Below are 13,057 nucleotides of genomic sequence, written 5' to 3'. Positions count from 1 at the left end.
GGCTAAAATTCACACAAAAAATTAAAATAAAAAATATTTTTTTAAATTGCCGATCAGCGACAACGATGAGACAGCCTATAGGGAGGAGGTCAGAGACCTGGCCGTGTGGTGCCACGACAAAAACCTCTCCCTCAACATGATCAAGACAAAGGAGATGATTGTGGATTACAGGAAAAGGAAGACCGAGATTCGCATCGACGAGGTGGTTGTGGAGCAGGTTGAGAGCTTCAAGTTCCTTGGTGTCCACATCACCATCAGACTATCATGGTCCAAACACACCAAGACAATTGTGAAGAGGGCATGACAAAGTCTATTCCCCTCAGGAGACAAAGGATTTGGCATGGGTCCTCACATCCTCAAAAAGTTGTGAGTGCATCCTGGTTGCATCAAATCAAATCAAATTTATTTATATAGCCCTTCGTACATCAGCTGATATCTCAAAGTGCTATACAGAAACCCAGCCTAAAACCCCAAACAGCAAGCAATGCAGGTGTAGAAGCAACATCACTGCCTGGTATGGCAACTGCTCGGCCTCCAACCGCAAGGCTCTACAGAGGGTAGTGCGTACAGCCCAGTACATCACTGGGGCCAAGCTTCCTACAATCCAGGACCTCTATACCAGGCGTTGTCAGAGGAAGGCCCTAAAATTTGTCAAAGACTCCAGCCACCCTAGTCATAGACTGTTCTCTCTGCAACCGCACGGCAAGCGGTTTTGGAGTGCCATGTCTAGGTCCAAAATACTTCTTAACAGCTTCTACCCCCAAGCCATAAGCTAATCAAATGGCTACCCAGACTATTTGCATTGCCCCCCCCCCCCTTTATGATGCTGCTACTCTGTTTATTATCTATGCATAGTCACTTTAACTCTATTTGGCTCGGCACCTAAAACCCTGACAACATTTTACAGATGCACAATTGAGAGCATCCTGTCAGGCTGTATCATCGCCTGGTACGGCAACTGCACCGTCTGCAACTGCAGGGCTCTCCAGAGGGTGGTGCAGTCTGCCCGACGCATCACTGGGGGCAAACTACCTGCCCTCCAGGACACTTACAGCACCCGATGTTACAGGAAGGCCAAAAGGAGCATCAAGGACAACAAACACCTGAGCCACTGCCTGTTCACCCCGCTATCATCCAGAAGGCAAGGTCAGTACAGGTGCATCAAAGCTGGGAGTCTCTGCTAGAGACGGAAAAACAGCTTCTATCTCAAGGCCATCAGACTGTTAAATAGCAATTCCTAGCACATTAGAGGCTGCTGCCTTATATACATATACTTGAAATCACTGGCCACTTTGATAATGGAACACTAGTCACATGAATAATGTTTACATATTTTGCATTACTCATCTCATATGTACAGTATATACTGTATTCTATCCTATTCTGCTGCATCATAGTCTATGCCGCTCTGACATTGCTCATCCAGATATTATATATTCTTAATTCCATTCCTTTACTTTAGATTGTGTGTATGGTTAGATATTACTTGTTAGATATTACTGCACTGTTGGAGCTAGAAACACAAGCATGGATCAGGGCAGGCAGAATGGTCAAAACCAGGAATACTAGAAAATGGGAACTATAGAAAAGACAGGAGCAACGGGGAAAACACTGGTAGGCTTGACTAACAAAACGAACTGGCAACAGACCAACAGAGAACACGTGTATAAATACACAGGGGATAATGAGGGGAGATGGGAGACACCTGGTGGGGGGTAGAGACAAGCACAAAGACAGGCGATACACATCAGGGTGTGACATTTACAATGACAGTAATGAAGTAATTATAAATAACATACAATTAACTCTTGGGCATTGCATTAATTTTCCCATAATAATGCCTGAAACAGGTTCACTCTCACTACCATTGGGACGTCAGCTTTCTGGCTGATAAGCTACATAATTGAGACGGATTATGGTGCCTCTTTTAGGTCACTCTCCGGTCACCAAAGCATGCCGAGGTCCAAAGCTCTCATCGAGAACTGGTCACTGTGTGTTTCCATGCATGGGGTTTGGACTAATTAGACCCCAATGAATGGGCAGAAGTCCTACAAAACGAGGTGTAGGTTACTACCCCGTGCACAATGGACTCCAAACTCTTTTAAATCCTTAATGGAAATCATTTATCATGCCTATGGCGTATGACCTCCACCCTTTTGTGTTGTCATGTTGAATATTCTGCCCGTATTTCACACCGCTCTATGCCTAATTTAAAACATGCACAAAATCCTCTACATCATGTTGAAGAGCACCCATCTCACTAAATATTTGATGAGGTCAAACAGACACCCAAAAAGTCTGAAGAAAGGATGGTGTGAAACAGGGTTGAAGGAATGATACATTTATCACTTGATATTTCCATCCCCCCTTTCTATCAAAAAGACACTTAAACTCTAGACCATTTGTTTGTAGCATTTACAGGTGTAATATTCAGCATGCTGAATAAATAGAATACATCCCACTGTGTTTGTTATGCTGGTGACCCCGTTGCTCCCATCCTCGCATAATTGCTCCTGTAGTCCCTTAGAGTGCAGGCAATAATAGGTGCTGAGTGAAAGGCGGGGGAGCTGCATTTGCCAGGGATTCTTCAAGCCACAATGAGGAAGAATGCCTCTCAGCTCTCGTCACCAGTGGCAGCCCACTGGGCAAAAACTGGTTGAATCAATGTTGTTTCCACGTAACAACAAAAAAAAAATGTGATGACGTTGAATCAACGTGGGAAACTGACTGGATTTGCAAAAAGTCCTCAACGTAAGAGAATTCCATAATTTTTTCTACCAACTTTAAAACTAAATCCAAAGTCATGGGGCTATTTATTTGTTGAATTCACGTTGAATTCCCCTATAGTGAACTCAGCCAAATGTAAATCAAAAATAGACATTGAACTGAAGTCGGTGTAGCCAGAAATACTGAGGAGTATTTTTGTTTTGTTTTTGCTAAATCTAATTGGGTGGGCCTGGCAGGGACTGGCTCCCTAGTGGGTGGGCCAGCGTCCACCGAGGCCCACCCATGCCTACGCCCCTGCTATGCTCAGTGGGAGCTGCTCTCATCTCTTCAGTCTGAATCTGCCAGTATCCCCCCCCCCATCCCCATTCATTTCCTCATTAATAAGTCTGTCTGTGTCACTGTGTTATTTAAAGCCAGAGATCCTCCCTTGCTCTGTTAGAGCCACTGGGTTGCATCTGTCTGCTTTTCTCTCTCTCTCTCTGTGTGTGTGTGCGTGTGCGTCGTGTGCGTGTGTGCGTGCCTGAGTGAGTGCGCGCAGGCAAGCGATCGAGCCAGTGAGTGAGCAAGCGAGAGAGAGAGAGAGAGAAAGGGAAAAAGAAAGCAATCGAGAGGGAGAGAGCGAATCGGAGTGCGAGTGCAAGACAAAGCTATGAAATTAATCCGAGCTATATGCCTCCTGCTTCTTTGTCCAGCTTTGAGCCTCAACACTAGGTAAGTCTAAAATATGAATGGTCTATTATTCTTACTTCACCTTCAATGATTCTGAAAGAAAGGGGGATGGTGAATGCAGAATGGCTAATCATAGAAGATACTAATCTTTAGCTCCGGCCAGTCCTGCGAAATAGGTTAGGCAGCCTGGGTTCTGGCGGGAGATGCATCTGTGCTGAGCATGATGTTCTGAGGCAGTCGACTGAAGGCAAAATAAAGCTTTATCTGTTGAACTATTCTCTGTGTTAAACTGAAAGAGATATGTCTTTGGTGGTGAAATTCACTGGCTAAAAATGCCTTGGAATTGTGTATGCATCGCTTACTGGGATTTGCGGCAGTTCTTGTCTCCGGCTTGCTGGAAAGGAGCAAGTTAAGTCAGAGAAGGAACTAAAGAAGGAACTGGGCTGCTCAGAATATTGCAATTTCTTGAGAGAGAGAGAGGGAAAGAAAGAGAGAGAGAGAGAGAGAGAGAGAGAGAGAGAGAGAGAGAGAGAGAGAGAGAGTGTGTGTGTGTGTGTGTGTGTCTGTGTGTGTGTCTGTGTCTGTGTCTGTGTCTGTGTCTGTGTGTGTGTGTGTGTGTGTGTGTGTGTGTGTGTGTGTGTGTGTGTGTGTGTGTGTGTGTGTGTGTGTGTGTGTGCAGAATAATGCATTGGGGGGAATAGTAGGAGGAGGAGGGGATAGAGGAGGAGGAGAGGCGAGAGAAATGGAGAGATGAGTCGACGTGCAGTGAGGAGGGAGGTTTTAATGATTAATTAAACCATTGATAAAATCATTCCTCTTTCAAACGAGTGCCTGAACACTACTCCCATTACTGGGGTCTTTGTGAAAGATAAGCCAAGGTTGTCAGAGAGTCTTAAATATGTCTTAAAGACAGATACACATTATAAAACTTGCACTCCTCTCATTGCAGTTTTGCCTACTTTGACCTGATGGAATTTTAGCTTGGGTTGGTAGACCTCTCTACAAGTGATGAATGTAGTGGCAGAAGATGCATGGAACAGAGACATAGACACATAGACAATCAATGCATCGGCACATTTTGCAGAGCCCTGAGATATTTGAATAAGCTAATTTGGTGATGCTGGAGATTCCGTTGAAAGCACAGTTTATATTGGATTATGAATATGTTGATGAATGTTTGAAGTTTGGATTGAGTTCACGAAGTTGAATGAGATACACTACATGATCAAAAGTATGTGGACACCTGTACTTCGAATATCTCATTCCAAAATCATGGGCATTAATATGGAGTTGGTCCCTCCACTCTTATGGGAAGGCTTTCCACTAGATGTTGAAACATTGCTGCGGGGACTTGCTTCTGTTCAGCCACAAGAGCATTAGTGAGGTCGGGCGCTGATGTTGGGCGATTAGGCCTGGCTCACAGTCGGCGTTCCAATTCTTCCCAAAGTTGATCGGTGGGGTTGAGGTCAGGAATCTGTGCAGACCAGTCATGTTTCTTCCACTCTGATCTCGACAAACAATTTCTGTATGGACCTCGCTTTGTGCATGGGGGCACTGATTTGCCTAGTTAAATAAAGGTTAAATACATATTTTTTTAAAATAGTCATTCTGAAACAGGAAAGGTGTTCCCTGGAAGCACAGAATTGTCTATAATATAATTGTATAATGTAGCGTTAAGATTTCCCTTCACTTGAACTAAGGGGCCTAGCCCGAACCGTGAAAAACAGCCCCAGACCATTATTCCATTATTCAAGAGTCTCCTATGACAGACCATTATTCAAGAGTCTCCTATGACAGCGCCACGTTGAAAGTCACTAAGCTCTTCAGTAAGGCCATTCTACTGCAAATGTTTGTCTATGGAGATCGCATGGCTGTGTGCTCGATCCCTGCTCGACCCCTGTCAAAAACGGGTGTAGCTGAAATAGCTGAATCCACTAATTTGAAGGGGTGTCCACATACTTTTGTATATATAATGATATATAGTGTAAATGTGTAAATGACCCCAATGAGACACTTGAAGTCATGATTAAGTGACTGACTGACTGGCTGCTTGATTGACATATTTAGCTAATAACTTATATGTAACAAGTGGCATTAATGTGTCAGAGGCTCAATGGATGTGTTAAGCTTATAAAGATATTTATAAAGATATACTGTTGAAGTCTGAAGTTTAAATACACCTTAGCCAAATACATTTAAACTCCATTTTTTCACAGTTCCTGACATTTAATCCTAGTAAAAATACCCTGTCTTAGGTCAGTTAGGATCACCACTTTATTTTAAGAATGTGAAATGTCAGAATAATAGTAGAGATAATGACTTGTTTCAGATTTTATTTCTTTCATCACATTCCCAGTGGGTCAGAAGTTTACATACACTCAATTAGTATTTGGTAGCATTGCCTTTAAATTGTTTAACCTGGGTCAAACGTTACGGGTAGCCTTCCACAAGCTTCTCACAATAAGTTGGGTGAATTTTGGCCCATTCCACCTGACAGAACTCGTGTAACTGAGTCAGGTTTGTAGGCCTCCTTGCTTGCACATGCTTTTTCAGTTATGCCCACAAATGTTCTATGGGATTGAGGTCAGGGCTTTGTGATGGCCACTCCAATACCTTGATTTTGTTGTCCTTAAGCCATTTTGCCACAACTTTGGAAGTATGCTTGGGGCCATTGTCCATTTGGAAGACCCATTTGCGACCAAGCTTTAACTTCCTGACTGATGTCTTGAGATGTTGCTTCAATATAGCCACATAATTTTCCATCCTCACGATGCTGCCACCCCTGTGCTTCAGGGTCGGGATGGTGTTCTTTGTTATGGCCAGTTACGGTCCTATTTTTGTTTCACCAGACCAGAGTCCCCATGTGCAGTTGCAAACCGCAGTCTTGCTTTTTTATGGCGGTTTTGGAGCAGTGGTGTCTTCCTTGCTGAGCGGCCTGTCAGGTTATGTCGATATAGGACTCGTTTTACTGTGGATATAGATACTTTTGTACCTGATTCCTCCAGCATTTTCACAAGGTCCTTTGCTATTGTTCTGGGATTTTTTTGTACTTTTCACCCCAAAGTACGTTCATCTCTAGGAGACAGAACGCGTCTCCTTCCTTGAGCGGTATGACGGCTGCGTTGTCCCATGGTGTTTATACTTGCGTACTATTGTTTATACAGATGAACGTGGTACCTTTAGCCATTTGGAACCAGGATGAACCAGACTTGTGAAGGTCTACACATTTTTTTCTGAGGTCTTGGCTGATTTCTTTTGATTTTCCCATGATCTCAAGAAAAGAGGCACTGAGTTTGAAAGTGGGCATTGAAATACATCCACAGTTACACCTCCAATTGAGTGAAATTATGTCAATTAGCCTATCAGAAGCTTCTAAAGCCATGACATAATTTTCTGGAATTTTGCAAGCTGTTGAAAGGCACAGTCAATTTAGTTTATGTAAACATCTGACCCACTGGAATTGTGATACAGTGAAATATAAGTGAAATAATCTGTCTGTAAACAATTGTTAGAAAAGTTATTTGTGTCATGCACAAAGTAGATGTCCTAATCGACTTCCCGAAACTATAGTTTGTTAACAAGACATTTGTGGAGTGGTTGAAAAACTAGTTTTAATGACTCCAACCTAAGGTGTAGGTAAACTTCCCGAATTCAACTGTGTCTATATACTGCCCTGACACCATGCCCTTTACTTCCCTTGAGAGTCCTCCATAATTGGCCAAATAATGACCATTTTGCACAAAAGCCCCAATTTTGACAGGCACACTCTGCCCATCTGGGATTTGCCAGAACTCCCCTATGGCCAGTCCATTTCTGTATATGGCTCTGACCTAGACTAATTCAGTGGTCCCTAAGCAGGTATCACTACTAGACAAATCTGGCCGTGTCTAGACTTGACAGTTCATGCAGCTTTAATATTTTGATCATAGAGTTCTGATCATGGAATTCTAAACCCATCTATCTACACCTACTTTGTGCGTCCGAATTCCCTTTTCCCACGCTATATTCCGTTTACAGTATGCATTCTACAAATGGTGGAATAGGTGCACAACAATAATAACACAATAACAACTGATGGCACCAGCTAACTACTGTAGCCAACTAGCCAGCTAACCTCTGTAGCAAGCCAGCCAGCTAGCAAGCAACGCTAAAGGGATTACAAACGGGTTAGCATAATAGTTTTGGTAAATATTTGAGGCCAGTCAGCATGTTCCTCACACTCTAGGAATGTATTTCCTCCAAATGGTATAATGAAAAGACACCTCTCGGTCCCAAAACACATGTTTTCTGGAGACTTGTGGTAGGAGTGTTGATGATGTCAGCCACTGAATGCGCTTTCGGGAGCCTGATTGCGTCCAGACTGAGGAGAACTCTGCAAAACAATGCTTCCCAGACCACCTCCTGAAGTGGCCAGCCAGATCTGAACACAATCAGACCACATAGCGACTTTTGTGAGTCTAGACCAGTCTTTTCAATGCTATCTTCATATTCTGAAAGCAGAAGTCAAAGGTAAGTGTCAAATGTGGACACAACCTCTGAATAAACTGATCTCAATATGCCGAGTAATGGTACCAGAGAAATTATATTCTGGTTGCTAATTGACATGAAAGGTGTCATGTTGACTTTTTGGTTTACGAAATGAATTGAAGTACATTGATGTGTGCATGAAGTATTATATTGTAGCATTCTATTATAGAGTAAACAAACGCAAAAACCGTAAATATGTTTTCATGAAGGTTCTTATTGCTAAACCTCCCCACAAACAAACAACACTAGCGGTTTTCTTATGATCAAATACATCCAGACCAGTTGCTTATCAGCTTTACTGACCTCTAATTGCTTCTTTTACCAAGCAGTACATTACTGCTGCTTGAGAGGCTGTGGTTCATACAAGTGTTCCCCACTTACAGTAGTGTCCTGCTGAGATTGAGGCTATCCTAATATGGACACCATAGGGTTAATAACATCCTGATCAGGACTACAGTTTGTATGTGTGTCAGTAACATACACAATGTGTTTAGTCTTTAGCCCCAAACCTGGTCCAAGTGGCCCACAATGTGTGTTGGATAATTATGAAGAGTAGGTCTTGATACATTTGGAGCTTCTTATTTTTAATGCTAAACTTAGCAAAAAAAGAAACGTTCCTTTTTCAGGACCCTGTATTTCAAAGATAATTCGTAAAAATCCAAATAACTTCACATATCTTAATTGTAAAGGGTTTAGACACTGTTTCCCATGCTTGTTCACTGAACCATAAAATAATAATGAACATGCACCTGTGGAACGGTTGTTAAGACACTAACAGCTTACAGATGGTAGGCAATTAAGGTCACAGTTATGAAAACATAGGACACTAAAGGCCTTTCTACTGACTCTGAAAAACACCAAAAGAAAGATGCCCAGGGTCCCTGCTCATCTGCGTGAACGTGCCTTAGGCATGCTGCAAGGAAGCATGAGGACTGCAGATGTGGCCAGGGCAATAAATTGCAATGTCCGTACTGTGAGACGCCTAAGACAGTGCTACAGGGAGACAGGACAGACAGCTGATTGTTCTCGCAGTGGCAGACCACCTGTAATAACACCTGCACAAGATCGTTACATCCGAACATCACACCTGCGGGACAGGTACAGGATGGCAACAACAACTGACCGAGTTACACCAGGAACGCACAATCCCTCCATCAGTGCTCAGACTGTCCGTAATAGGCTGAGAGAGGCTGGACTGAGGGCTTGTAAGCCTGTTGTAAGGCAGGTCCTCACCAGACATCACCGGCAACAACGTCGCCTATGGGCACAGACCCACCGTTGCTGGACCAGACAGGACTGGCAAAAATTGCTCTTAACTGACGAGTCGCGGATTGTCTCACCAGGGTTGATAGTCGGATTTGCGTTTATTGTCGAAGGAATGAGCGTTACACCGAGGCCTGTACTCTGAAGAGGGAGCGATTTAGAGGTGGAGGGTCCGTCATGGTCTGGGGCGATGTGTCACAGCATCATTGGACTGAGCTTGTTGTCATTGCAGGCAATCTCAATGCTGTGCGTTACAGGGAAGACATCCTCCCTCATGTGGTACCCTTCCTGCAGGTTCATCCTGACATGACCCACCAGCATGACAATTTCACCAGCCATACTGCTCGTTCTGTGCGTGATTTCCTGCCAGACAGGAATGTCAGTGTTGACAGGAATGTCAGTGTGCCCGGATCTCAATCCCTCCCAGAAATGTCCGGGAACTTGCAGGTGCCTTGGTGGAAGAGTGTGGTAACATCTCACAGCAAGAACTGGCAAATCTGGTGCAGTCCATGAGGAGGAGATGCACTGCAATACTTAATACAGCTGGTGGCCACACCAGATACTGACTGTGACTTTTGATTTTGAGCCCCCCTTTGTTCAGGGACACATTATTCAATTTCTGTTAGTCTGTCGAACTTGTTCAGTTTATGTCTCAGTCGTTGAATCTTGTTATGTTCATACAAATATTTACACATGTTAAGTTTGCTGAAAATAAACGCAGTTGACACTGAGAGGACATTTCTTTTTTTGCTGAGTTCACTTTCTCAGATTTAAAAACAACAAAGCGGCCACCCCACCAGTTGTTTTGTTATACAGCTGAGGGATGGGGCTAGGGAAATGTAACCCCTCTCAATTTCACAGGCAGTGGTCTTGATGGAAGAACTGACAGTCCATGACACCCAATAAATAGGTTTAACCATATTTTGAGGCTTTACACACTTGTTTTTAGAAAAAAACAAGTTCTAATTACAATGAATTGGTATCAAGAATTGAAATGACCACTGAAAATCCTAAAGGCTTCCGATGCTTCCCTCCCAGAATGTAGCTTTAAGATTCTGGGGACCAAACACCTATAACATAATATTTTTTTCTAGATAGAATTATTTGAGAGTACTTTGGATATCTCAACGATTTTATGGAGCTGAGTTGTTGGTTGATGTCAAAATTGGCACATAGTTGACCAGGGAGAAAGTAACTGTATAGAATTGATTAGGGGAAATTCAACCCACTTTTGCCACACTTCCTCATTGCATCTGATTTGGCTGAGAGTACTGTAACTGTTCCTGAGTGTGTGAGTGTGTGTGTATTTGTGTGTGTGCGTGAGTGTATATGCACGCATAAGCGCCTGTGGCTGCTCACTACTCACTACAATGCAGTCTAGCCTATTCGCCATTCATGGCTTTGCAAAGTCTCTTTTATGGTATTTACACAAAAGTTCTAATTATTGACACTAACTTTGATGTTTCCTACCTAGGCAACCATGTCTGGTAAATGCCGGTGTCCATTGGGACCTCCATAACATTAAATATTTAGCTACTGGCCCGCAATTAAAGACTGCCAACATCCTTGGATTATACTGTACATGTCACAAAGACAGGGCCTGCATTGCTTAGTCTCTTCACATCTGGCTGTAAACACTAAACCTATTGCATTTTAAGTTATTTCTTTGATGTTGGATAGTGTGGGGCATTAAAGAGGAACGCGGTTTATGACTGAGATTAACAATGGGAGCCTGGCAGTAGCTGTAATCGCCTGATAATACATGCTAATATCCAGTAGGTCATCTTGCTGAAAGGTGATGGGGAATCGAACAGGTCCTTTTGCAGTGAGAGCATAATGACCTAGCAGCTATACATGACAGTCGGTGGCTACTCAACTGATGGGTATCAGAAGCTTCCCATTGAAATGATGGACTACATTTCTAATTTGCCAAGATACAGTATATCCTGTGGCTAAGAAATTGTAATCTCTGAAAAATTGTAATCTTTCCCGAGAGTAACCCCAATTTGCCCGTCATTAATCCCCAAAGCCCTCGATGGCCGTCTAACCATGACAGATTCCTCCATATTTGTGGAATGCGTCATACTTATTGAGATCATATAACGGAGATAAATCTTATTTAACAAAAACGTTTGACTATAATATTATGTTTAGGCCTGCTTGTCTTTGGTTTACAACTTATTTCATAACTAATTGTTTTCCCACTGTATGTGATCCATACGTCATGTTCATGGCTAACAGCAAGCATTTACTCTCTAAAGCAGAGTTTCCAAAACCTATCCTTGATCCCCCCCCCCCAGCTAGCTCTACTTATTCATACAAAGTTCAAACTTATCTGGAATTGTGCTATAGATAATCAATTGTATTATATAGGTACCTATTAAGTAATTTAATAAAACAATCACATTTTACTTAAAAGACACAATCCCTTCTTGCAACATGGTAAAAAAATCAACCCCAAGAATGTTATTTTGTTTCTTTAAATGTTTTTCTCCCCTTAACTCTTGTGAATGGGTTTTGTTCAAATTGGGCCCTTGATCTAATTGGCCCTTTTGTGTAGTTCTAAGCAATGTTTGACAGAGAAGAAAAGCAGTGATTGACTAGACCAGAGGGTCAAGTGCAGGGCATCCTGTGAATTAGACTGAACTATTGACAGCGGCAAGAAGGTAACGATAATAATTATATGCATTGATGGACTGTGCATGCTTGGACGAGGGTAATGACCAAAGAGATCATCTCGTCTCATCGACCGCTATTGTTCAGCACCTGAGGTATTGAAAGGTAAATGTGAGTGTGATGGTGCTTGCTAGCCGTCACTTTGTCTATCATCAGGAAGCAGCTTTGGCTCCACTGCCAAGTAGTTTTAAGTTGTCTCTGTGATTACGGAGTGAAGGGTTCATCATTATTTTAATTAAATGCTCTGCTTGATTTATAACACAAGCATTTGGGAGACGGGTTTGTTGGATTGACATCTTGCTCAAATACTCATGTATTTTGCACAGTAGCAATTTGGAACAATAGTGGACGTTTTCAGGTGGTTGGTCATGGTGAAAAATGTATTCTTAAGAGTCCAAGCCGTTGAGGGGGGGGTTCTTAGTTGACATAATTAATTGTTTTAATCTCATACCATGGATAATTTTGCTATTTGGTTTGGCATTTTAGGACCTCTTTAGGTAGAAAAAAATATATTTCTAATGATTTGATAATATATGCAATTTGGCCTCACTATAGCCCATATAAATACATTGAATAACACATTAATAAATGTCAAAAAAGAGAGTCAAAGATGTATCATAAGAAATAAGGTTTTGACGTTTCTGTCCTATATCTAGCTCACATATTTAACCCCTTTTATTTGGCACAAATGTACCTCCATACTTCCATTCATTTGTATGGGTTACCTTTAGACGAGTACCGTGACACTTGTGGGGGTCATAGAGAAAAAGGGAGAGCACCATCGTGAGAGTCTCCACTTTCTATAGGCCATTCAGATGCTACAGAACTATACGTGAGAAGAGCGATTTTTGGGATGTCTCCTGGTCTGACAAACAGCGTTGTAGCTCTGCCACTTTTCATCGCAGATCTCGAAGGGCGACATAGGCGGATGTGGTGGATTGAGACGCAGCCCATGCAAAAAAAATAAAAACAGTTTGCTTAAATTTACGGAATTTCACTGGGATTTTTTTATTATGTTACTTACACATGGTTTCTTCAGTTGTCCCCATAGGATAACCCTTTTTGGTTCCAGGTAGAATCCTCTGTAGAACGGTTTCCACCTTTCTTTTCTAAGACTGACACACCGGTTGTCAGGACCCGGTTACGAACCTGGGTCTCCGGAGTGAGAAACAGTCACTTAACCAACTGAGCCACG

The 13,057-nt window shown here is 42.5% G+C and overlaps 1 protein-coding gene across 1 annotated transcript in view; it reads left to right on the top strand.

The window, feature by feature from the left end:
* Positions 1 to 3,181: 3,181 nt before the first annotated feature.
* The window catches only part of LOC135546763 (leucine zipper protein 2-like), a 195,853-nt gene continuing 185,977 nt past the window's right edge, over positions 3,182 to 13,057 (top strand). The window contains exon 1 of the mRNA XM_064975403.1: positions 3,182 to 3,438. Coding sequence (XP_064831475.1) covers positions 3,377 to 3,438 — 62 coding nt within the window. The 5' untranslated portion in view covers positions 3,182 to 3,376. The remainder of the gene's footprint in view (positions 3,439 to 13,057) is intronic.

The sequence above is a fragment of the Oncorhynchus masou genome, chromosome 1 (assembly GCF_036934945.1).
Source record: "Oncorhynchus masou masou isolate Uvic2021 chromosome 1, UVic_Omas_1.1, whole genome shotgun sequence".
Lineage (NCBI taxonomy): Eukaryota > Metazoa > Chordata > Actinopteri > Salmoniformes > Salmonidae > Oncorhynchus > Oncorhynchus masou.
Note: the sequence above shows the minus strand (reverse complement) of the source record. Positions and strands in the feature narration are given on the sequence as shown.